Raw genomic sequence first — 27,345 nt, forward strand, 5'->3', positions numbered from 1 at the left:
CTTTTTGTGGAAAAGAAAAAGGGCTGAACTGGAGTGTGTGGGCTTTGGGGCTCTGTTTTGGGTGTGAGCCCAAAGTTAAATTTATTGGCCATGCTGCAGGCTCCTCTTGCTCCTCTCCCTGCCCTATATTTTCTGTTTGTCTTGCGCTTTTTTGTTTTTTTCGCCTCACTACTTTCTTGGGCTCCACGGCTCCTCCACGGCCCCCCCTCAACTGCATTTATTTTCACTTGATTTTCAAAGAAAATTTATAAGTTGCGCGGCGCGCCGTTTATTTTGTTTTAATAGCAAAGCAATTCCAAAAATATATAAAGACATTACCCGGGGTCCTGACCGGGGCCGACCCGTGACTGTGTGCCAAGGACCTGAAAGCCTGCTGCAGTATTTTTTTTTTTTTGTTAGCCAGGTTGAGTTTTAGAGTCCTTTGGCCTCCCCCCCCCCAGATAGCAAACGAAGACAAAGTTCGGCTGCGGGTCTTGGCAACACAACTTGGAAAGCCAAAATCAAAAAAAAGAAAAAAACTAAAATCGAATTGCAAATATTGATATAAGAGCACTTAAAATGGATTACAATAATTTGAAGAGCACAATGCGAAAAGTTTTGCTTTCAGTGTGAACTTTTGTTCTGAACCAATGACCTTCTTTTAATAATTGCTCGTTTTTGATGACAAAAAACTAAACTCAAACATATAGTTTGAGCTGAAATCGAATTGAAAAGAATATAATAATGGTAGATGTGCACGGCAAGGACATCTTTTCAAAGGACCTTAGTGTGACCAGCTGTTGTCTTCAATACGAACGATAACAATCGCAAATGGCCTTTACAATATCCTACGAAATGGGGAGACTGGGGAGACTGTGGAGACTAGGGAGAATGGAACCTTATCAGTTACGGGCAAAGTCAATTTAGGGGACAACACATGTCCTGGTTCGCACGACTCGATATTAATAAACACTTAAGCCTGGGACAGAGAACAGGATCCTGGGAACCGCAATACATGTCCCCAACCCTCCACCCGGCCAGTGGATCAATGCTGATGGGCCGGTGATGGGCACATGTGACTTGAAATGAATGGCATCGTTTGCGGATGACAGGCGACTACCACGACCACGACCAGGACCAGGACCAGGGCGACAGGAGCCATCAGGCCTTGTATCCTACAGATATTAAATTCACCCCAGCCAGACGGTTGCCAAATAATGCGTATTTCATTAGAGGCCGCAGAACAGAAATGGCGACAAACAGCACAAAGTAAATGCCATACTGCCTGGATACTGGATACTGGCACGGCCTGGCACTCGAGTAGGTGTCAACCCAAAAAGGACGACCACCACCATGGTGGTCCTCAACCAAAAAGGACTATTTTTCACTCAGCCTAATGAGATGTTCTTATAGACCCATTCATCTTCATCCATCTTCCGGCGGCTGGAACTGCATAAAACACATTGTTTTTATGAATTATTGTTGATAATGTTCGACAATAGTCATCAAATGGAAATGACAGTTCTCTTAACTATTGCAACTATTCTTCCCGTCCTTGGGCTTTTCACTCAAGTGATGGGTCATCAAAACAGGATTACCTACTGGGCTTTATGGAGGTATCAGTTTGTTTGGCAGAGGTGTTTCAATGACAAATGTCATACATAATTCTACCTAAAAAAAAAAGAGAGCTTTATAACCTCAAGTAGAACACCTCTGTGACGGGATAGATACCCAGGCTAGTACCTGATCATGGATACCTTTTATTTGCTTAGTTTTTGGCGAAAATTAATTATACACGCATGCCTAGACAAAGAACAAAAGGTAGAGTGGGTCCAAGTGGGTCCATGTGGGTGGGAAAAACTCATAATAATCACTGGTGGCATGTGCTAATACGATAATGGGCGACCAGTTGGCAGATTCCACCGCCTTCTCCCACCTAGCATCCTTCTCGCTTTCTGATCCTTCCTCGAATATACACTTTTTCTACCCAGTTCTTTGCTATTTTCCTTTTTTCTGTCTGTTTTATTACCTTTTTGCTATTTATTTATTACCACTAAGAACCCATACATGCTAACACACACACAGACTCACCCACAGGACACAGGCTTCTATACATACATACATATATGCCACACATCCGGTCCCCCTGCCTGCCAGCCAGCCAGCCTGCCCGCCTGCCTGCCTCGTACTTTGAGGTCCCATAAACAAATATATTAAATTTTAATGCTTGATTTATGTGCAGATTAATTTCGTACATTTTTCGTGGCCCAGATTAGTTTCCGCCCCCCGGAAAAAGGGGGGTGGGGTCCGCCATATTCTCTTAAACGCTTGTTAAATTAATTTTTGTATGGATTTCGCAGTTTAATACGAAATACGGCTGCTATATCCAAATATCTGAGATTATATCCAAGGATTGGAGAGCCATCCAATACAATTTGCCACAAAAACGTCACAGAATCAAATAAATATTCGTATGCCTTTTTACACAGAATACCTTTTAGCCGAAAGAAATACCATCATCGGCCCATACATACATATATTCAAATAAATATTCCTATTCTCAAATGAAATGAATAAATATTTGTTTTGATAATCTTATCGATTTTTCTCAATTTATGTTCAGTTTTGAAAATATATATTTTAAATCTGAGGATTAAGTTTTGGGATTTCTGTTGTAGGTTATCTAGTGGTAGGATAGATAGCTTTTAAATCGATACAAGGTTTATGTCCTAGAAACAAATAGAACATATAGATACATATGTGCTAAAAATGTCCACCCAAAATCATTTAATAAAGAAAAGATTAATTGAATGGCAATAAGTGGTGGTATATTCAAAAATTCATGGCACCATCCCAACACTATTAGACTTCTAAATCGATAACTTTCGATTTCAAGACAAAAATAAAATAGTAACCATAAAATATAAATAAAGCTGTCATAGTCTACATTCTCTTCCTATATTTCATAAAAGAAAATCTATATTTTAATAAAGAAAAAAGATAATAATTTTATTATATGGATTTTAATGCACCTTCCAACACTAGGCACCATCACTAGATAGTGATGAGAGGTTCCAAGTCGATAGCTTTCGAGTTCACATAAAAGAATAACTAAATAAAATAATTAGTAATACATAGAATTTCACAAAATACCTCCCAACACAACAACTTAAAGAGCAAAACCTCCAAAATATATAAAAAGGTAAAGCTTCATTCAGTATTTTAATGCACCTTCCAACACAAGGCACCACTTTTAGATAGTGATGGGAGGTTTAAAGTTGAAACCTTTGAACTTATTGAAAAAAAAAAGCTGTTTTAAAATAAAAAGTACCTCCACCCAACCACTTAATAAAGAAAACCACCCTTTAATATCGATAAGTAGCGCTTTAATTAGCATTTACTCGTACCTTCCATCATTATTGATAAGACCTGCCACTTATCGATGCAAATGAGACATTCAAACTTGACAAACTCGTTGAAAATTTAAACAGATGGTGGAAAGAGCTTGAATTCAGATACAAATGGCCGAAATGGGGATAGGGATAGATTCATCGAAATGTGCGGGCGGTGGCGGATTGGATCGGGATCAAAGAATCCGCTACCGCAACTATAATTTAACAATCTCTTTAATTCTCCTGGCGATTCTCCTGCTCGTTTGGTGGGAGCTGATCGTCGGCCTCGAACACAAACTGTATGCCATTTTCTTCCTCAGAGTTGTTGGCGTTCATATCGGCCTCAAACACAAACTGATTGGCGAGTACTTCTTCTTCAACGTTGGCCTGGAACATGAACTGTGCTGGGATTTCATCCTCAGAGTTGGCCTGGAACACTAACTGTGCGGAAAGATCATCCTCAGAATTGCCAGTGAACTCGAACTGTGTGATGTTATCTTCCGAAGTGTTATTCTCGACATCGACATCGACATCGGCCTCGAACGAAAACTGATTGGGGCTTTGTTCCTCAGACTCGGCTTCATCTTTGTCCTCGTTGGATGTATCCATTTTGAGAGCCTTTTCAGTCTCCTGGGAGCCGTCGTCTTCGTTTTCAGCGCCAGCTTCGGCATCATCTTCGGTTGCCTCATCTTTGGACTCCATCTCGCTCCCTTGAGTCAACTGATCGGTATAGGCTTCATCGGTATACTCCCCATCCAGATCATCATCATCCTCAGCCTCCATAGCCTCATACTGAGCTGCCAAAGCATCATCGATATCATCATAACTTCCATACTGTGCCTCCAAGGCCTCATACTGCTCCTCCAAGGCCTCATACTCATTGTCAGAAGGCTCATCGTCGTCGTTCAAGCTGACATCTTCAAAGCTAGCGTCTAGGTTCTCCAGGTTGATCTCCAAATTCTCACAGCTGAGGTTCGGGTCGTCAATAGGGTTATAATGTTCATAAATGGCCACTTCGTCAACGTGGTTGATGCTATTGTAGTAAACGGTCACAGCGTCGTCATCATCATCGCTATAATTGTCATAGTTGAAGTTCACATGCTGATTGTAAGCAGCCTCCTCGTCGTAGAGATCGGTGACGCTATCCCCAGCCAGGGACTCGTTATCGCCCACGATGGTCTGGTCCATGTCGGAGCTATCCGAGGGCACATGGGTCTTGTCCGAGTCGGCACTGAGATTGCCGTCTTCGGTGACTTCCTGCGACGGTGGAGTCTGGCTCTGAGCTGAAGTGATATCGTCAACGGGGTCAATGGGATCAACGGGGTCAATGGGCTCCTTGGGCCCAACAACATCACCGCCACCCTGACGGTCCTCGGATTCAGCAGGCGGATCAGCCGCCACCTCATCAGCCGGCTGGGCTACCGAGTCCCCGGCCTCTCCCAAATGCTTTTGCATCTGGGCGCACTTGTTGCGGCAACGAATGCGGTTGCGCGGCTTCTTAACCTTCTTGCCATTGGCGCCCTGCACCTGGCGACGCATCTTCTCGGCCTGGGCGGCCTGTTCAGCTGCAGCGGCAGCATCGGCGGCGGCAGCAGCAGCTGCCTCGGCCTCCTTCTTGGCGGCGCTTGGGACGCGCACCACGTCACCGGTGAACACAAACAGATTGCTGACCACAGAGCCCTGGACCTTGGGCGAACGGACGATGATCTCGTTACCGTCGTTCATCTGGACGCTAACCTGCTGGATGCCCTGCATCTGATTCAGCGATAGCTTGCCCAGTGTGGCCTGCAGACGCTTCTCCTCCACATTGGAGGAGATCTGGATGTGCTTGTGCTTACGGCGGACTGAGCCCTTGCCGCCGATGCGTACAGCGTCTTCCATTTTCTTCAACTTTTCAATGTCCATGACGATGATGTGGTAGCTCGAAAACCGAAACCGATTTGTTCAATTTTTTTCCTTTTATTATTTTTGACGAATAAAATTTGCGTTGGGAGATACGAGCGTTACAAAGGCTTTTACAAAAATGAAATATACGAAATGGTTACTCGAATTACTTTGAAACTATATATGGCTAATGTCATTTTTAGAGAGAAACGTTCGAGCTGATGGTCCATAGACTACTGTGGTGGAGCTGATTCAGTTCTGGTATTTATACTGGAAATAACTTCTATGCCTACTATGTTTTTTTTCTTTTTTTTTGAATCATTGTTCTCCTAGAGCTGCCTTGAAGGTTTGTATTTTTTCGAATATTCTTTGGTTTTAGTTTTAAATTTTTATTTTTTTTTTGGGCTTTTAACGTTGGTGTTTAGTACCAATATCAGGATTAATCATTTGGTCTTCCATTTTTTAGGATATAACACATAAATATATGGTAAAGTAGCGTATCCTAGCTAGTCGGTTCTTCACCTATGCTTTTTGAAGCGAAAGCCTTAAAGAAAGACCAGGGAAATGTACATAATATATCACCAAAACACTCCTAACTCCAAAACACTTTTAAGGAAAAGTACATATATCTGCGGCTTTAGGTTGTAACTATCCCCCACGCAGTTCTTCACTTACCTATACAGTCTTTTACATAAATTTCCGTAACGAAAGCCTCAAAGCTTGTTTCAGTAACTGGTATCGTATATTAAACTAAATATAGCTCTTTTTGTTTTTTTTTTTTGAACATCAGAATTAATCATTTGGTGTTAAATTATATGAAATACTTTCGTTTTATTATAGGCAGTATTTACATATATATTTGTAGTAGCTTTCTCGCGGACACTTTCTCATGTGGTTTGTCACCTATGTATGTGGAAGATTTTCATCGAAAGGTTGTATCACTAAAGGGTATCATATATCAGAAAAACTATTTTGGTCTATTTTTCTCAATTTGAAATTAGGAATTCTTTTCTGCAATATTTCCTGAATATTATTACACTTTTTTAAGATTTGTAACGAGATTTGTAACAATCATCTTTCACAAGTACCGGGTATCAAAAGTGCTCCAATAAAACTATTTATAACTGAGATATTGTCCTAAATAATGTCCTAACTATAGCATATACATATTATTCAATACAATATATTGAATAATAGAATATTATAGAATATAATTGATTGCCTTAAACTTTTCAGAAATATCGGGTATCCTATACCAAAGTAAAACTGAAATTTTGTCTGAAATATATTTAAAATCCCCGCAAGACCTTAAACCTCCCACAAGTACCGGCTATCGCATATCCAAACCTATCTCTTTCCTTTATTTGTGACCACTTGATACGCAATGATAGTGCAACAAAGAAGTGTATCAACTAACAAAGTAACAACAAGCCAAAAGGGGAAAATACAAATAAAAAAGGGATCAGTAGAGCAGTGGAGCAGTGGAGCAGCAGTGGGCGCTGGCGGTGAGGACAAGGACTCTGACAAGGACCCAAGGACTCGTATTAACCTAGAAAGTCTCCGTTTCAGCCATTTGTCCATCATTCAGCTAGTGGGCTGATTAAATTGCGAGATTTTTCTACAGCTCCAGTGGCCCAGTCTCTTGTATTGTTTTTGTTTTTGTTTTTTGGGGGGGTCCTCGTAAACATTTCAGTGCAATAAACGTTTTATTTGATTTTATTTGTTTTAATGCGGCATTCAACCTCAAGCCACCTCAGAGGACACTGCGAGAAAGGTGACTATTCTTTATTAATATTTTAGATATTTTAGTAAACTTAACATCATAGAAGTCTTTGAAAAATATGTCACATGCATGACTCATCATTTAATTTTTTTTTTTTTTTTTAATTTTTTAGAAAAAAAAAGCCTCTTGAGGCTTACGTGTCCTTCCGTGTCCTTGTTTTTCAACGGTGCACTTCAGTAGAAAACAGTTCAGCGCTTCTGCCAATGGCCACAGGCTGTTTGCTTGGCGCGTTGGAATGTTTTTTTCGCAGTCACTGTTTGCCCCCGCAGGACCTTCCCCCCCTCACCCCAGCCACACACACACAGCCTCTCAGTTGCAATGAGACGACGACCGCGTAAAAAGCTCGCGGCATGTTGGCTACAGCTCCAGCTGCTCCATCTGCTCATTTTGAGGCACACACACATACAGTATGTGTGTGTGTGTGTGAGGGGGTGCTGGGTAATCTAGTTTTTGACCAGCACCACCCCCTCTTTTTGGCACAAAAGCCGCACAGTTGTCAATAGAAAAAGAGAAAGAACTTTAACTTTGTTGTTGCACTTGGGGCGCAGAAAAAAAAAAAAAAAAAGTGGTGGGCGAGGCAGCCCACTATAGGAAATTTGACCACTTTCTCTGGCCAAAAACCATTTTTTGAAAGTTAAAAGATTAAAATAATTTTAACTGCATATCATTCACAATAGATTAATTTTTAATGTTGCATACCAGAAATTTTCATAGATGGCGCCACTGCGAAGAAATCACCTGTTAAAAACAGCTGTTGATGTTAACATTTACATGAGCTTAGAATTTACGATTTTTTGGTGCCATTTTAAAAACGCGAATACTGAAAATTTTATGGACGAAATCAAAAGTTTTGAAATGAATTCTTTTCAATGTGGTTTGTATTATGTGTTCGTATATGTGAAGTGTCCAAAAAGCTTGTGTTGTCTTTTTAATAAAGTGAAAATGTAAGTAGTCTGGCAAAAGAAATTTTTAGAAAAAAATCACATTTTTAAAAAGAGATTTAAACCAAGTCTGGCGGAGTCGGACAATGTAATTTAGTCCATGTTGTAGATTGTTTAATTTTCTTCAAATGAGTGAAATATGAATATGCATAAAAATGCACTTTCGAAGAAATTCATAATTTAAGGAGGCAACCTCAACACCTTGAATGTGAATCTGTTAGCTGTGAGACTAGTGCAAAACCGAACAGTTAGCATGTTATTTTTAAATAGGGGGCGGTGCCACGCCCACAATTTTTTCATTTCTGAGTTCTTTTGACCATATAAACTCAAATCAAAAATCAAAATTTAAATATCTTGCATAGTTTTTGAGTTAGAATGTGTTTCTTAAAAAGTGGGCGGTGCCACGCCCACATTTTTTTAAAATTTTAAATCTATTGACCATGTGAACTCAAATCAAAAATCAGAACTTAAATATTTCGTTTCGTTCTTGAGATATTATTTTTGGCCAGAAAAAGTGGTCAAATTTCCTATAGTGCAGCCTCCGGGGCATCCACTGGCAGTGGAATGCGGTCATTGTTACGTCCATAAACACACCTCAGAGAGAGAAAGAGAGAGAGAGAGGGAGAGGGGGTGGATGACAAAGACAGGAACAAGGACATGAACAACCGAATACATCCCGACCGCATTATCAACTGCCAAAAACTGACCATCCCAGCCAAAGGTGAAAGGGCAGGGAGTGGGTGGCTGGGAGGCTGTTGAAATATTTTCTGCAATGTTGCACATTTATACCAAAAGAGTAAGGGAGACAGAGCGATGCCTGCTCACCTGCTCCAAGTGCCACACCCACTAACGATTTACCGCCCAAGACCAAGAGCTCTAGTTCGAGTCTTTTCGATGCATTTTGTTAGATAATTTTTATTTTTATTTTTATTTTGATTTACAACAAGTGCCACTAGGGAGACAAGGACAGGTGCACGAAAGAGAAAGAGATAGGTAGAAAGAGAGCTAAAAAGAGATGGGACTACCAGGAGTCAGTGGCAGTGGCATAATCTATAGTTTGCGTTTTCAATGACTGTCAGCAAGTGCATTTGGAGTTATGTCAGCCCAGAATGCATTGGAAAAACAGGGAGGAGAGGTATTCTCTCTAAGAGAAGATAAAGAAAAAAGTAGAAAGGTTAAAGGTAGAAAGAAAGGCAGGAGGAGCAAAGAACGGAAATGAAAGGCAAAGGTAAGCAATGGAGTGCCAACTGGCGATGACTGCATCCTGATTGTGTTGACCACAGTGCCAAAGTGCCTGGTTGGCTATCCCTTGCTTATCCTTCTCCATATCCTTTGGAATCCTTTGGCATCCTTGGCATCCCTTGGGAACTCAATCACAAATCACAAAAAGGGAATCAAAAATGTGTAATACATCACCAACAGAATTCAAGTTGATTTTTCTTATTTCTTAAACTTAAATCATAATATTTATTATTTTTAAAGTTAAATTTATTTATTAAACTACTTAATTAAATACTTAACTCCAACCTAAACCTAAAAACTCACTCCCTAAAGTCCTTCACTTTGTTGACAAATGATTTTGAAAAGTGAAAGCAGCCGTCAACTGCATTTATCCACTCAGGTGGGCCACCAATCCCACCATGTCCTTCTTTAACATTCCCATATCCTTGATGGTACCCCCTTCCTTAATATCCCCCCCTCTTCTATGCACACAACTGTCATCTGCTGGGCGGACAAACAAAGGACGAAACAAATGAACAATTGTCACCTTTTGTGTGCCAACTGGAAGGGGGGAGCGAAAGCTTAAGCCTTTGTGAGTGAGATACCCCCCTAGCATTTGCAATCGCTTCGCTTCATTTGATTTAGCGTCAAGTGGGGAAATTATAAGGCCTACACTGATAAAAAAAGGAAGGAGAATCAAGGTCTTAGGGTGTCGGACTTTTGGTTGATTAAATGCAAAAATTTTTAAGAAAACACAAACTGCAAGTCAAGACTGCTTCTGCACTGAGAGAAAGGACACAGGATAACTGGAGGGAGTTTAAAGCCAAGCTAAGAGAGAGGGTCCTGCTGGTTTACCAGAATCCCCAGCATCAGCACCACCAGCCCGTTCAGGCAAGCAAAATTAAATTAAGCAAATGCTTCGAAAACTGTCTGCCACACACACATACACTCTCTCACCCACACTCTGAAACAAAAAAAGGATCTCCTGTATATGTGTGTGTGTGTTTGTGTGAAAATGGATTTTTAGGTTTTTCTGAGGCTGAGTGAACGATTTGCTGGCCGTTTTTTCCTGTCACGCGCGCTTTGTTTGCCATTTTGAAAAATGCCCAATGCACACCATGCACACACACACCACGTTTTTGGCCAAGAAGACCAGGATCGGGGGGAGGCCTGTCAGTGGCTTCCAGACAGAACGTGGGGGACTCACGTTCCGTTCATAACTGAAATTTTTGCTGGCTTTAAAGCTCAACACGAAAACCGGCTTCCCTGTAGAAGCAGAAACGGATGAACCAGACAATGTCCGACAACTCGGGAAGGGATATCTGGACATATAACCGATGTTATTGTTATTCTTGTTGTTGTTAGTGTCCTTGTTGTCCTTCTCCTTCTTCTACTTCTTGCTGTTGCCTTTCATATTTACGTCACCGAAAAAAGCTTAACCCGTTTATGCCATTAAAAGGGTTTCACAGCCCGCTGAAGCCCGAACCCAAATAGGAAATAGGAAAAGGAAGAGTCCCCCCCGCCCGACCAGCCAGTTTTTTGAAAAGAAGCACCAAGGATGCCGACAGAGAGTTAGTTAGATGGTCAGAATAGGGGACTTCCCGGTGGTAAGAGAGAGAAGGAGAGAGGGCGGCAGGGTAGTGGGCTAGTCGGTGGGTGGGTGGTTTAAACTGAAGGGTTAATGAACGTGCCTTGCTACGGGCCATGGCTGGAACACATTTTTCCAACAAACGAATTTTTCTTCTCATAGCTTGGGGGGGGATTTTTACACAAAATTTAAACTGTCAACGAGTTAACTTAATAAATAATTTAATATAAAGCTTAATATATGATAAATGATTTTTTATTGAATTTTTATGGAAAAGGACTAAGTACTTTAGGACTTAGAACTGAAAAGGACTTTACTTGGACCAAGTCTTATACCAAATATAGCCTCTCTTTTTTGATTTTTTGTGAGCAAAGTACAGGGTATTTATAGTTTTTAATTTATTTTTAGATTTAATATTAAATATTATTCTTTAAGTGATTTGTTTTTAAAAATTCAATGAAAAGCAGGTTGTACTTTGAACATGTCATGAATCTAAGTCTCTTTCTCTGACTTACAGAAAAGTATTTTCTTAAGAAAAGTATCAGGTATTAGTTGTTTTTTGTATTCCTTCAATGTTTCAGCAAAGATTTAACAAATAAAGTTTTAAATATTATTCTTATTTGATTTTTTATAAAAAAATTTAATAACAAACATGTTTTATTCTAAAATCTATATTTTCTTGAGGGTGCTAGTAGATTTTACTTCAAAGAAGTCATAAATCTTAGTACCATTCTCTTTCTTTTTTGTGTAAAAAGTACAGGGTAGTATTCTCTACGAACTAAATTTAGTTTGTTTAATTAGTTCTAGTCGTTCTGTTAGCTCTAAATATTAGTTCTAGAAACAGGCCTTAGTTGAAATACCTATATCAGTAGTTAAAATTATCCATAATTTTTCTTTCAAATTAAATAATGGCAGCCTTTTTCAGAAGTAAGTCATTAAAAAAAGCCCCTCTTTTTGCTTTTTTGTCATCAAAGTACCGGGTATCAATCATTCCAATTATCCTCCTCGCATTTTATTTACTTTCCACATCAACTTGAATATTTTATGAATATTTTTTCTTAAAAAGCCTCGAATAAAGTTTATGGCTCACACTACATTAGCTTTCGCATTCAATATTTATCTTAATTACATTATGGTAATAAAAAATAAACATTTAAAGCTTGTCTTTTTGCTATTATTTGAATTCTTGTACTCGTTTTTAATCAAAACATCGCACAAAGCTCCACAGCATAGACGGCCCACGTTTATTGATTCATTGGTTTATTTATATTGCTGTTTTAATCGGATAATATTTTGTTTCTTAATTTGCTCTCTCTATATGTCCATGCATACATACATTTTTTTTGTCCAAGCACTTCTCCTTTTTGTGTGTTTTCGATCGATTTTCAGGTCAATTAATTGAAAATGAAAACTAAGAGTTATATGCTTTCATATTCATGGGAATTTAATCGCATTGCGGGCATAAAGCGTGGCTGGGGAGTACCAACCAGAATGCATTATGTTATTTCAGGTATTTTAATCTTTAATTTTTCTCTTCCTCCCTTAAACCCTCCCCTCTCCAGGTCCATCATCCTTCGTTCGTCCATCCTGGTTGGCAACTATTTTTAGTGCCCAAGTTTCTTAATAAATTTCCAGCGTCGTTCTTTTATGATTATTTGAAAGTGGATATAGGTTGAGGGTATATGCGGGCGTATGTAACAACGCAAGGGCGTTTTTCTGGGGTCAGGGGTCACAAAATCCAAAAAAAAAAAGGTGAAGCCCGGGTGGTGAAAAGTTCGCAAATGTGGCCAGGCACAGCGTGCACTTGGCCCTGGAAAGTGGCGCGTGGCGGGTCGAAAATGAAAATGAAATCGGCATAAAACACGACAAGTGGAAGCCATTAAGCGGTAAAGGAATATGGGTGGTCCTGAGTCCTGAATGTAAAGGTGGAGGGGAGGGTGGGTGTTCAGGTGGCCCCGAAAGAACTCGGAACCTCAAAGTGGTCTCGGGATATAAATTGAAAATGGCAGACGAAAGAAGTAATCGAAGTTCTTTTTTTTTTTTTATTTAAAATATAATGAAGGACACGATTAATTGACAGGACTGGAACGAAAAACTATTGAGGCATAAATATCCTCTTTGAAGGCTTTGGCCTTTTATCCTTTTATGGCTTAAGGATTTGCATTCCATCCTCTCTCTCTCTTGCCCAAAACTATAAGATAAGATATAAGGATTGTCTTGGGAATATGATAATCGTATATCCTTTTCCATTTAAAATATCCTTAAAATTATCCTTCTGAGCTTCTGAGACTCTGCCTCCAAAAAGTTGTTTCTTCTTTTGGGGCTGTTATTTATGTATTTGTTTATCTATTTCTCTTACTTTGCTGCTTCCAGGATAAACAACGTTCTTTCTCTTTCTCTGTGTCCTTTTTGCATGCATGTATCTGTGTGCCTGTGTGTGTGTGTGTCTATGTGTGTTGATATTTTTCGGTCAATATCAATATGTGGGTAACCCACCCACCAAACACCTGCAATGGCGCGGGTGTTCCCATTTTTATCCAGCATGCCAGCGCGAAAATACTTTACTTTACAAAAAAAAAAAATCCACAAAAAAAGCAGCAAGCAGCAATGGAGGGCACAGGACGAAGGACGAAAGCGGGCCGAGGAGCTGGAACTAAAAGCGCATGAAGCATAAATTTCGCATTAACGTAAAGCGCGAAAAAAAAAAACGAAAAGAAAACAACACTGCCGGCAGGGACTGAAGGGAAAATGGGCGACACAAAATATGCAATAATAATGCCAAAAATAAATACCAAAAATATACCATAACACACACCTATACACACACGTATGCTTATATCCTGGGCATGGGTTTGGGTTTGGGTATGGGTCTGGTGGGGGGCTAGCGGAATAAAAGTAAATAAAAAGGATGCACAAAGGAATGGCTGAGGAGCGGAAATGCAAAGCACAAGCAGCCTAGATTACTCATGCGCCCCGTGTGCTCCGTCGCATAGAAGAAGCAAGAAGCATCAGAAGAGTGCAAGAAAAATAGGAGAGAACGGGATGGTGAGGAAGAGGGTCAAAGGGGTAGAGGGATGGGGTAGTCCTGGGGTGGGACTAACACAAGAGCTCACCTAAGCGGTAGAGATGCCAGACACCATTTAGGTTAGATGGGAAATAAAAAAAAGGACCTTTCAGGCTTAAAAAATACTAAACTATACTAAGATATACTATATCTATATAATACTATATTATAATAAAATACTAGAAATACTACTACTATCCTTTCCTTTGAAAACTTTTCCAATAACGAATACTTTTTTTTTAAATAAAAACCAAAAGGATAAAAGGATCTAGTTAATATTTGTAGCTCTATTGCCTGATCCTTTAACAGGACCTGCTCTACACAAAACTGCTCTCTACATTGGCATTTTTTTTTTATTATTTTATTGCCTTTTTCTGTGGATTCGCTTTGCCATCGCAGTTTTTTGATAGTTTTTTGAGTGCATGGCATATATCCATATCCTTGCAACAAGCTCCCTCCACCATCCCCTCCCCCTTCCTTTGTGTGTGTGTATCTGTGTGTGCCTCGCTTAGGCAAATCCGGGCATGCTTGTGAATATTTCACGCTGCTTGTTGACGTTGCCACAGTTGCTGATTCCGAAGCTGTGCAACAGAAGCCGAGGCTCCAAGCTGAAGCTAGTCGTCCTGTGGCAGGGAGCTGGAGAAGGAGATGATGCTTCTGATGATGTGGTCGGGATATATGGGGGGGTCTGCCACCGACTTTGGCCACTGCTAACAACGTTTGACAAACAACAACAGGCGGCAGTGCCTCGGTCTCTGGCTCTGTCCTGGCCTGGCCTGGCCTAGAAGGATGCAGGATACGGGCGGCAGGAGGCCATGAGCTGATATGCTTATGTTTAAGTTGGCAAATAACACGCTTTTTATATGCTGATATCATTATAAGTGTGCTGCGAATAATAAACTCAAAAGCAAAAGGTGGGCCCGGGCTCGGCATCAGCAAAAACATTATCATAGTCCTGCAAACGGTCCATGTCCTGCTATGTCCTTTCTATGACTTTCTGTGTGTGTGTCAGTGTATAGGTGTGTTGGTGAAAAGCAAACTTCAAACATTAATGGTCGCCAAAGACAACAATGGAAGGAAAGTCAGAAGTAGAACCAAGGCAACACACTCTCTGTTTCTCGACCAATATTGTTTTTCATCGACATCGTTAGCAAGAAGGACACGCGTTGGGGACATTCTTAATGATTTAACTTCATTAACCAAAAATTTAATGAGGTTCTTTTCTAATCAATAATCGAGAGAACAACTAACTAGCAATAAATTAACTAACTTTCAAGTATAGAATACCCGAATCATCATCATAGCTGTTTCTGACCAAAATAAATGCCACATGTGGCATGCGTAATGAGTGTCGCACTGTCACCTCCTCCTCCTGCCTCGTACTGCAATGTAGGGCAAAAATTATTGCCTACTTTTTGGGGCCACGAGGACAACTTTAATCACTCTGCAGTCTGATTTGTGGTTTTCCACGGGGGGATAAGTGGCTAAGTGGGTGTTGGGTGGCCCACAGGTCAAAAATAAACAAAGTTTTTATTGGGTTAATGCCCCACCTCAACCTCTCTTTTGTGTCCTGGAAAAATGTCAATGTAATATGTAAGTGGGTCTCACTGTATGCGAGTGTATTACATGTGCCTGTTAAGTAGTTAACGCTGTTATTGTTGTTGTCGACTTTTGGCTTCTAATGCGTTCATTGGCAGTAGCAGTAGCAGGAAAGGCACTAAGGACACAAGGACGCAACCCAAGCCAGGCAACAGCCAACCAAGTAAACCAGACAAACAACAGTTATGCATTAGTATGCGAATATGCTACTGGGTTTTGTATACCAGTTTTTGGCCTTGTTGCCCCTCAGCTTTCAGGCACTTGCTTTTGAGCTTCACTTGCACTGGCTTTTTGGCCCCAGACTAGACAATTTGTGTTAATTTAATAGTCCCCCAAACCCAACTCCCCCCCCCACCCGAAAAAAAACTTCAAAAACTGCGTCAAAATTAAGTGAAAGTTGTCAACAGTGCGGATACGTGATACTCTATCATAGCCAGGAATATCAAGTATACGCCATGTAGGCTATTGAATAAAAATTTTCAAACATTTTATATTAAAAGAGGGTGTCTTCCCCCTTTCTTTTTTTTTATTGTTGAAACATAATAAAGGACATATGTACGTACAGCTCAGGTAGTCACAACATCTGGAAGCACAACATCAGACCTTGCCAGGGCCACCTTACACATATGCTTGTATTTTTCTGCTGACAGAACCCTAAACTGGCTGACTGGCTGGCTGGCTGGCTGGCTGATATTGTTCTTGTTACTATTAAAACGCAATTTTCATTTTGCGCCAACATTAAGCACACATCGGGGAGAGACCATCAGACCAAGAGGGCACTACTGGGGTGGGGAGAGAGGAGTGAGTCTTAGATGGCCTTGACTCTTTTTGTTTTTTTTTTTTCAGCAGCAGCAGCAGCTTGTGGCAGGAAGGCAGGCAGGCAGGTTGGGTGGCACAAAATATGCCGCATTTATGTGAAGAACATTTGAAAAATTTTACAGCATAAAACGAGGAATATGAAAACGAACGAACGAAATTAAAAAGAAAAATGAGTATGGCAGGATGGCAGAAAGGAGCAGGAAAGTTGAGCCCACAAAACAGAAAGATGTTCATGTTAAGAAATATTTAAACCCCAAATTTTGACGCGTGCCAAGAAAATAAAACACCCAGAATGCCAGACACGAAAAAAAAACATCGAAAAAAATAAAAGGAAACCGAGAGAACATGAACATTAATTAAGGTACATAACTCGATTGTAATGCGAGGAGCTGGCACATTGGATGGTAGGATGGTATGGTTCGTTAAAGGATTCGCATAGAATTCGAATAGGAATTGGGCTAAAAATTACAGCTTCTATATATATATACATATATATCTATATATATAGCTCTGTGGTGTTTGGAGAAGTTTTTGGGAATGAAATGTGACAGGCTGGTGGTAGGGGGACTAGAGGCTCGAAGGACCAAAAAGCTGAGAACCGAACCGAAAACTGAGAGAGCCAAGAACCGAGGTTAATTACATAATAACCTTTGAAATGTAATTAAGCGCAGACACCGCACGCACACACTCATGTCGCTCAATAAGATTGTATGTGCGTGTGTTAGTGTGTGTGTTTTGGTATACATTTTGTGGCATGAACAACAACAATGAAAAGCGCAAAACCCATAGCGCCACACATGAATAATGCATCGATACAAGACCAAGTGCCTACGGTCCATATATGTACTCATGTCATAATGCCAAAGGCATCAGCATTAGCATCAGCATCAGCATTATCCAATCTCTTAGGTCATGACCCCACACCGCCATACCGCCATTTCCATTGCGGGGGGTCAAGGCGATGGGGTATTTTGGGGCCTTCTTCAAGTTAATGACGGAAATTGATGAGCTGCGACTAATTTGGTTAGCCTGGCAGCGGTTTTAGTTGCCTGAATGAATACCAAGAAAATGAGATTTCCAATTCACTTGTGAAATATCCTATTACTCGAGACATTCGGGGTTACCCGAAAATTAGTCCCTCCAACAGTCCCTCCCTGTGGTTATATATATTCTTTAAATTATAATACAATTATGATGTTTTAAAGGAGACCTCGCCCTCGTCCTGAGGAGTACAACCCGCATTAAACTATTTCCATTTCCAAGTTCGTGGAATGACTTAATCAGTGGTTTTGAAGTCCCTGCCCTGCCAGCAGATATTGAAGTCCTTTTCTTCCTTCGATATTTTTGCAATTTCATCCTGGTGGAGGTGCGACCACAACTTCTGGCATTCCACATCGCTCATACGCCGTGGTGTACGCTCGCAATCAACCTGCAACCTGCCAGCCTAATGTTTAATTAAACAGCTCGCTCTGTCTGACTTGCAGGATAAGCGAGTCCTTGGCTCCTTGACTCCAACCCTCTTTCACCTCCCTCGATAAGGATAAAAAAGGACGAGACTAAGGGGAGGAGTGGCAAGTGGGGGTATCTTTCCCCACTGGTTGTTTGTTGATTTTGTTGTTGTCAGCACGTTTGTTGGGTGTTGCGTAGGGGTGTGGGGCAACACTGCGTTCTCCGCGATGTCATGGCTGCTGCACTTATCAGCGCCAGCTGTGGCGTCGACCGAGTCAGTGGCAGTGGCAGAGGCAGACGTAAATATGCCGCGCCAATATGGCGGAAGGAAGCAGATTAACACGGCAACCAGATACCAATAACTACGGCAACGCCACGGCAGTGGCAAGAGCAGCGAAAACAAAAGCAATCGACGATAGCGCCGCCGCCACCAACCTCCTGGGGGGCCTCACTCTCTCCCCTCAACCCTTTATCCGGCAACGCTTATCCCCCAACACGGACAGAAATAAAAAATCACTCCTGGGAAAGAGTCTGAGAGATAATTATTTATAAGCTTTAAAAAAATACTAGTTTAAGCATGTTTGTACATGTTTGAACATGTTTAAACTTGTCTCAACTTGTCAGAACGTGTCTGAACTTATAGTTTTGTATTTAAAGACATTTTTTTGTAGTGACTGTATACAGTATTCAGAGGTAACCACTATTTTTGGTTCTTTCCGCCCTAGAATTTAAATAAATAACGGTGTATTTTTGTCATTGATTTCAGTTTATCGTGCTCTCTCTCTCTCTCTCTATCTCTCTCTGTGCTTAATTTTAAACTGTTTCAGAGGACTGTAGCGGGCGAGGCAGAACGACTTTTGAGAAGGAAAATTTCATTTCATTTAATTGCCGCCCGCGATTTAATTCGAACTCATTTCCAATCACGCACACGACGGGGCTTCGGATTGGGATTGGGATTGGGCTTGGGCTTCGGCTAAGGAGGGGACATGCAACCAGTTCCTCTTGCTCCCCTCCATATATCTTGACGCTTGTCAGCGGCAGCCATCGGTGGCATTTGGAGCTTGGCACGCGCTTTAATTGCAACAAAAACCAGCCACAGGAACGGGGCACACGGGGCAGGAGGAGCAGGAAGCTTCAATAAAATAGTGGGTTTTGGAATGCACATTAGTTCGCCTGACAACATCATTAATCCGCAACTCGGTTAAGCCAGCCTGAAACACACAGACACACACAAATACACAAAAATTACAATAAATAAACGCAAAACCCTGAAACCTGAATCAGAATCGGAATCAGAATCAGAATCACAACCAGAATGGTATACGCCCCACTTGTAACCCAACACCCAACATCATCATCCACCCAGGATCATGCAAATCAAATTGAAAATTGGCCCCAGCATTTCGGGGGATTGGATAAGCATTGGATGCGGCGGCGGCAGCGGCGGTGGCGCATCATTATTTTGCATTAAATTCCAGCACACAGCCCGACAGCCGGACAGACGATGTGTGCGCTCATTGGCAGCAATAATTTTTGCTCGAAAACCAGCCATCTGCAAATGCCATTAAATGGACAGAAAAGCGCAAAAATAATGGTACAAAGGGAAAAGGACTAAAGGGTTTGGGTATTGGGGGATGGGTTGTTGGCTTGGGGAAAGTGGAAAAGCGGAAAAGTGGGGGTATTCCCCTACGAATCAATGCAGGAAATCAATGTAATGAACGTTCGCCACAAAATGAAAGCAAACTGAATACATTACATACACTGGAAAATAAAAATAGAGACTTGGGTTGACTTGGTTTGATAAAAAACCTTCCCTAAGAGATATCCTTCAAATTCCCTATAAAAATATTAAGTATACGCCATATTGTCCTTAAAAGACCTACTCCAAATATATACTTTTATTTTCTTTTAGGCAACCTCTAAGGCATCCCCCCCTCGGGTTGAGCTTTAACTAACTACCCAACAAGAATAAACTTGTCCTGTCGATTAGGGATTACTTTAATTGTTTCAATCAATGTTGCATACTTTCGGGGGAATCAACTAACTGGCAACTTCCACTGCTGCACCAGCAGCTGTTTACAACTTTTCAGTTAAACTTTACTTAACAATTACCCCCTACATACCCCACCCCCCGCCCTCTGTCACGCCTCTAGCCCGCATAGCGAACACTTGTATACGTCTCGCTTGCTCAACTCACTCCCTCCGACAGTTGTCTTTGTCTGATGAGACAAGAACAAACATGAATATGCAAGAAAGAAAGAAAGAAAAAAAACACACAGTGCAGTGTCACCGCCGCAAAATGCAAAGAAGGCGTGTCACTGAGGGGCGGAGGCATAACTAGCGTTTAACATTAATAAAAATTTGTAGCCGGCAGGTGGCGCCCCAGAGGCGGATGGCAAAAAAAGTGTCTTGCATTAAATGTAATTAAAATCAGTTGCAGGAGCAGCAGCAGCACAGCACACAATGGTGGCTACTACTAGTACTATAGAGGGCGTGCCAGATGCTAACGATGCCCTGCCCGCGAAATGAAGTGAAAATGTTTGTTGAATATTTCGCTGCATAATTTCAGGCGTTCAGAATGTTAAACAGCAAGATGGGGGGTGGGGGTGAGGAGAAGCAAAATAGTGAAAAAGAGAAAAAAGAACAAAAGACATGCACAGACATGCACACAAATACAAATACTAGCTTACAAGCTCATACTCCCGTATTTGCCCTTTGGTGAGTTTTCTCTCTTTGATTGTCTTCATCTTCTTATCTGTCTTTCTTCGTCTCTCTGTCTACCTCTCTTTATATCCTTCTCCTTCTCTATCCTATCCTGCTGAGAGTGGCGACTGCATTTTGTGCTGAGTTTAGAATTTAATTAAATATGCTGGCGGCTGCCTCGCCTCCGGCAGCTTCCTTCTTTAATCGCCGCCTAACCACAGCAGCGGTGGTGGCCTGCCGCCTGACACTTGTTGGCCGCACCACCCACCCTACCACCCATCCTACCACCCATTCTACTCCGGTGTTCCGCATTCATTCGGGAAATTACAAGCCAAAACGTGAATAATTAAGCGGCAAGAGCATTTCCTGAGGCTGCCCGACCTGGGGAGCGAAATCAGCGAAGGTGTTAGGGAAAAAGCGGAAAAAAGCCCAGGAATGAAGGCAAGGTTAAAGGTGATGAGGGGATGGTGGAATGGGGGGATGGAGGTATGGAGGGGGAGAGAGGGCAAAAGAGGTCGCGAACGAGGGCCAGAGAAACGCCCACTAATGCGTTGATAATTATTAAATGGCCGTGGGTAAACAAAAAGTTGAAAAAAAAACACAAAAAAAAATTGAAAGAATTAGCAAAGCGGAAGGTACCAGTACCAGTATCTGTGGCAAGAAAAAATAACCTCAAAATACATAAGTAAAACAAATAAAAATTTAATATAAAAAGAGGAATAAGTAAAAATAATCTTTAAAAAAATAAAAGTCCTAATCTTAAGATATTACCCAGTTTTTCCTTTAAAATTTCTTTTAAAAAACTGCAATTATGTTTAAAATAAATATGTAAAAAAATAGAAATCCTTGAAATAATAACATCCTTTCGTGTCCTTTGAGTATAAAAATGAATAAACAAAAATGAGTGCCCCAGAAAAAAAATTGAAAGTAAAAATAAACACGAATGCGTCGATTGTTTAACGTTGGGGTTCCATTTCGGTTTCTTTCTTTTTTTTTTTTTTTTTCTTATTTTCGTCCTGGCTGGCGTCGTCCTGTGTGACGGTTTGTTACCACTACTTATGCCTTCTGCGGGTCCCTGAACCGGGAATCGTAAATATTTTATTAGTTGAATTACAGCGAAGGGCACACGAGGCCCAAAATAATACAAAAAATACAAAAAAAAAATGAAGAGAAACAGACGCCAAAGCTGCCAAAGGACTCAAATATCACGCACGACCTTTACAAAGGAGTGTATCTGTGTGCTTGTGTGACAAGGTGGCAAGGCTGGCGGATGAGATGGCTGGAAAGATGGTTCAAGTACAGACTTGAACAGACTTGTATGTTTTGGTAGAGTTTTTTGCATAAATATTGTGAGAAACCCTTTAAACAAAATAAATAAGAGAAATATTTTATAAAATATTAATAAGGAAATGAATTATTATTAAGAAAACATAGGGATTTGGATGAAAATTAGATAAGAATAGATAGATAGATACGAAACAGTCTTCTCTTTTATCTAAAGTTCCTATATTTATATATATAGACACTTTTTACGTATCCAAACTATCCATATCCCTGTATCTACATATGTATATCTACTTATCTCTGTTTCCAACCATCTCTGTTTATATCTGTCATATCTATAACTTATAATACTCTCAAATATGGTCAGAAAACCCTTTAAATAGGCAAATAATGAAAATATTATATTATATTAATATTTATAATACAATATTAATTTAGAAATGAATTATTTTTAAGAATCTAGGGAGGTTTTGGATAAAAATTAGAAAATAGGCAGTCTTATCTTCTATCTATCTACTGTATCTCTCCTTCTAGACATATTCTACCCATCTAACCTATCAAAATCCCTGTATCTATGTATATTAAAATACTGTTTCTATATCCAATTAAGAAATTAATTATTATTACCTTAATAATTTAGAATCTTAAGAGCTTTCTGTCTTTTATCTATCTTTGTATCTATTGCATCTCTCTTTCTATCCACATAAACACATTGTATCCATCCAACCTAGCCATATCCCTGTTTCTTTTTCTCCCTTTTTTCCATCCATCTCTCTTTATCTCTCTCTCATCTTCCATATCTCTGCATGTCCTTTGCTAATCCTTCCTTCCAAAGGTTTGTTTTGCATTTCTGGCCAGAGGCCACCGACGATTTATTAAAACTGACAACGCCATGTAGTGTCCTCGGTTGCCAGTGTTGCCAGTTGTTTGTTTTGATTGTTTTTAAGGATGTTTGGAGTGTCATCAGATCGCTGGAATCGCTTCAAACTGGCTGCTGGCCTGTCCGGGCCAGTTGGGAGCAACAGCGGAAAGTGGAAATTGTCAAACATGCCATGGTCAACATCAACAACCAACAACCAAAAAGAATAGAATGCCAACCGGACAAAAATGTCCCAAGCCAAGGCATGAACATGACAGGCTCTAATCCCTGCCCCCAGAAAGGAGGCAAGGAGTCTTTCGAGGCAACAAGTACCAAGGTTAAAGGTAAAACAGAATAATAATAGTATCTACAAGTCTATAGATACTTTTTTTGAGGGAAAAAACCTGCGTCAAAGTTCACAGCTGCCTTGTCATCTCTTTTATGGAATTTTTGTTACTAAATTCACTTAATGCCACACACAAACCACCCACAACCCTGTGCTGAATGCTGCATGTTGCATGGCTGCATGCCTGCATTCCACCATGCCACCCATAATCCGCGCGTTGAAAATCTCTTGACATTTATGATGAACGATTTACCACGCCATTGCAAATTAAAGCAAAACAACAAAATCCTGCTCCGGCTCCTGCTCCTGCTCCTGCTCCTGCCATGGTCTCCTCCTCTCCGGATCCGGATCCTGGATCCCGATTCGGGGAGTCCAAAATCGAATAAAGCACTCTGGCAATCATCAGTGGCAGTGGCCAGACACGCCCTCTGCCATTTGTTTTCATGTGCAGCTTGTTTTTCGGCCCCGCTGATTCCTTTCCGGCACTATACCCTGTAATCATCCATCCAGGGGTATATCCAGTCCAGTACTTACTTGAAGTAGTTACTATTGTACTTACAGGGAGGATACTTTCCTATAGGAAGTAAAAAATAACCATAATATTTCGCTCATCAATCATTATGATCTGACAGAGTCATCTCTTTGTCGAGGCACTCGTGAAAACTTTACTCCTTGCTGGATCGCCTTTTTTTTGGCCAATTGCTGCATCAACAAGCCAGAGGCGGGGGTGGGTGTCCAGAGCAAGTGCATCATCCGCAAGCAAGGCAAATAACCCATAAAACAAATGTGCAAATAAAAATGTTTATAAACAGCGACAAGAGCTTCGCTGGAGAGAGCACTTGACAATTTTTGGGGATTTGTGCCGCCGGGAGTGGCTTGAGGTTATGACTCCAAAGGACCAAGAAGCTGAAGGATAATCCCGCAAAAAGAATCAAAGAAGAAATCAGAGAAGACAATCTAACTATAGGAACATCCTTGGAAATATCCTTAAGGACTAATTACTCAGTGGCCAAGGTGTGGTCTGGTTAGGACTTGGTTCCAGAAACCAATCGGATATCTGTGTCCTTGATTTACATGACTGTTGGCCGCGAAAAGGGGCGAGGGGGCGGTGTGGCAGTGTGGCAGTGGCGGGAAGGCGTGTGACCTTGCCGCAATTTGTGGACTGTGGCAGTGGTTCGGGAGGCGTGGCAGGCCATAAACACTGGCGATTATAAATGACTTGGAATCTGTGGTGTTTGTTGCTCTCCTCTACTAATTCTCCCTCTCTCTGTCTATCGCATGTCCTGTGTCCTGTGTCCTGTGTGTGTGTCTGGGGCGTCCTTGAAGTATGCTACACAAAATGTTCGCACATAATTAAGTGCTTTCAACTATGGCAGCCGCAGCTGTTGCCATTCTATCGCCCCAGCCAAAGTTCTCTTGTCCTAGAGTCCTGTGTCATAGAGTCCTGTTTGGCCCTCAGCCCGAGTCCTGTAGTCCTGTAGTCCTGTTGGTCCGAAAGTCCGACAAGCAGTGCGAGCCTGTGAGGCTGCGAGAGTGTGATTTTTGGTATTTTTTTTTTGTTTCTATTTTTTTTAATAAAGGACTCTAGCAACTCATGGGCCCGGCAGAGTCCTGGCCTAGGTATCATGACTGGCACTTTTTGTAATCTCTAGGATATAAGGATATATATCTCTGATATCTAGAACCTCAAGGGAGCTAGAGGCCACATTCTGAAGCGGAAATGAAGAGGCATCCATTATGTAGGCAGTTGTAGACCACATTTGCATTTCTAGTCCTGGTTAGAGCCAGATCCTGGTTCAGATTGATACGCCGCCAGGTGTCCAGGACTCCTTTGTGTTAATATCATTCAAATATAATGCAAAACAATGGTGACCCCCCCCTTGGCTCATAGTTTTCACTCAACTGTTTGCATTAATTTGATTCCTTTTGGCCACTTGCCTCGCGCCTCTTGTGGTGCTCGTTTTGTATTGTAATATCCGGTCGTTTAGGCCGCGCTTCCTTGACTAACAGAGAGGGGCTAGAAGGCTAGAAGGCTAGAAGGACGTTCATTTTTTATTCAAAACACTTTGGCCAGAAGTTGAGCTGGGAAGCTTCCCAGCCTTATGCAGGCTGGCTTTGTTTGCATTTTCCAACTCATTAAGAGTAATTTGCTTTGCTCTTCGTTATGTACTTTTCTGCATTTTTTCTTTCAGTTTTTCTATTTTTTTTTAGTATTTTTTTTTCTGGTAAGGTGCTCGAGTAGAAATTAAACACACCCTCCCGGCACTCCCGGCACTCGAAAAACTGAAACCACCACCTGGCCTAAATATTTATGGCCTAAAGACTGAACTGGCACTGGCCAGGACTGCCGGCAGGACTCCAGTTAATTAATCATCGCGTAAAAAATCACTGTATCAGTGGTCAGCCACAGAATCGCAACTAAACCCAAAAAAACCTGAGACCCCAAAAACTGAAACTCACAGCCTAAGCGATCCCATAAATAAACGCGACACACACAAACACACACATCCTTTGAGGGGGTGATGGTGGGTGGGTGAAAATTACGCACGAGATTGTTGAACAAGCCAACAAACAAGGACGACGAGTGACGGCAGGACGAGGACGAGGAGGACCAACGACAGCAATGTGGTCAAAGCAGAGCTACAAAGCTCCACAGAGCTAGAGACCTACAGAGGTTCAGAATAAAAATTATATATATGTATATGTGGAGGGAATGTGACAGGAACAACAAGGCGACTGGCGGCTGGCCACTAAGTATGCGCAAGTAAGCGATATGCCATGAGGAATGGCAGGGTCAAAGGGCGAGGGGACAGAGACTGAAAGACAACCGGAACTGGCAAAGATACGGGCGATGTCAGGACAAGTCACAGTTAGGTACTATGGCTACAAATAGAAGACAATCTAAAACGTTTTCCACAAAAAAGGAACAATATTCCCAAGAGGTCAAAGGTAAAAGTATGGGTAATCAAAGTAATATTTTAACTTTTAAAGAAGTTATAAGCTTAACATAAATTTATTTTCTTAAACATTTTCATTTAAAAAAAGGAAAAAAAACTGTTTCAAATAAACTACAACTATATGATACCCGATACTTTTCAACAAAAACATTAGTCCAAAGAGGTCAAAGTCCAAGCTATGAATAGTAAAAGCTAAGTAGTATTATATTTTAACTTTTAAGGAGTCTATAAACTAAAAATTAATAGCTTTTATTAAAAATTTTCAAAATAAAAGGAAAAAAACTCTATTTTAAAATCTCCAACTGCAAGATACCCGATACTTTTCAACAAAAAAATTACCCAAAAGGGAATAAAGGTTTCAAATTTCAAAAGGGAATCAAATTATCTAATATTTTATTATTTATAAAAGCCATAAACTAAAAACTAATTGTTTTTCTTAAATATTTACCCAAAAACAACAAAGAAAATCCTCTATTTTTATCTTCAACTCTACAACCCCCGATACTTTTCAACAAAAAAAATAGCTCCAAAGAGGTTAAAGGTTAAACTATGAATAATTTATGCCAAGAAATTAAATATTTTAAATTTACAAGAATCTATAAACGAAACATTAATAGTTTTTCTTAAACATTTTTCCAAACAATTAATGAAAAGCCTCCATTTTTTACCTTCAACTATACAATACCCGACACTTTTTAACAAAATAATGACTCCAAATAGGTTAAAGGTTAAATTATTAAATATGTTTAATTTAAAAGAAGCCCTCAACTAAACTTTAATTTTTTTTAATAAAAACTAAACCTAAAACTATAAAAAATTGCCTTTTATTAACCTCCAACTATATAATACCCGATACTTTTCCAAATTTTTAATCATAATTTCCATAAGCCCTATAGAGTCTATCTTCTGAATAGTCTAACCCATAGTGCCAGCCACTTGGCACAGCTGAGGCTCCAACAACGAGAGCAGACAGGCCCACAAGCATGCAACAATTTGTGGCATTTGAAACGCAAGTCGTCCGACAATGCCCTCTGGCCCCCCCAAAGCTCCATAAACTTGATGCCTGACGGAAGTACGTTAGCGTGGCCAAAAAAAAAAAAAAATAGAAAATATAGAAGGAAACTAATGCTAATGTATGTGTGAACGGGTGTGTGTCAGATATCCAGACAGCCACACATGCCCCACACACCCGCCATTGGTTAAGCTCCGGCCGGTTGCAAAATGATTGGAATAAAAAATAATCATAAAATAGAAATAAAATGACAAATTATTTCCGTTTCCGTTGAAAGAACTTTTGGATGAGGTTGAGGGGGTAGAGCTACCAGGAACTGCATACATTTAGGAACTAGGACCTAGGTCCTTGGGCACCAAAAAGCCAGATGACAGGAACATGGAACCCGAAGTGCATAATGTACTTAATGCGCCCCTGGATGCCTGTGATTGGACTTTCGGTTACTTCATTCTGTTCTTAGCCACC

At 40.7% G+C, this 27,345-nt stretch overlaps 2 protein-coding genes across 4 annotated transcripts in view; both read right to left on the minus strand.

The window, feature by feature from the left end:
* dpr8 (defective proboscis extension response 8) overlaps positions 1–27,345 on the minus strand; it is a 145,042-nt gene that overhangs the window by 83,518 nt on the left and 34,179 nt on the right. The window lies entirely within an intron of this gene.
* LOC108127146 (uncharacterized) lies at positions 3,344–5,491 on the minus strand. The gene has a single exon (XM_017244002.3). It carries the CDS (start codon positions 5,274–5,276, stop codon positions 3,606–3,608), a length of 1,671 nt encoding a protein of 556 aa, XP_017099491.2. The 5' UTR covers positions 5,277–5,491; the 3' UTR covers positions 3,344–3,605.

This window comes from Drosophila bipectinata, chromosome XR (genome assembly GCF_030179905.1).
Source record: "Drosophila bipectinata strain 14024-0381.07 chromosome XR, DbipHiC1v2, whole genome shotgun sequence".
In the NCBI taxonomy this organism is placed as follows: Eukaryota; Metazoa; Arthropoda; class Insecta; order Diptera; family Drosophilidae; genus Drosophila; species Drosophila bipectinata.

What these genes read in the sequence shown, in the direction of transcription:
- LOC108127146 (XM_017244002.3), bottom strand. Translation starts at nt 5,276, where the DNA reads ATGGACATTGAAAAGTTGAAGAAAATGGAAGACGCTGTACGCATCGGC.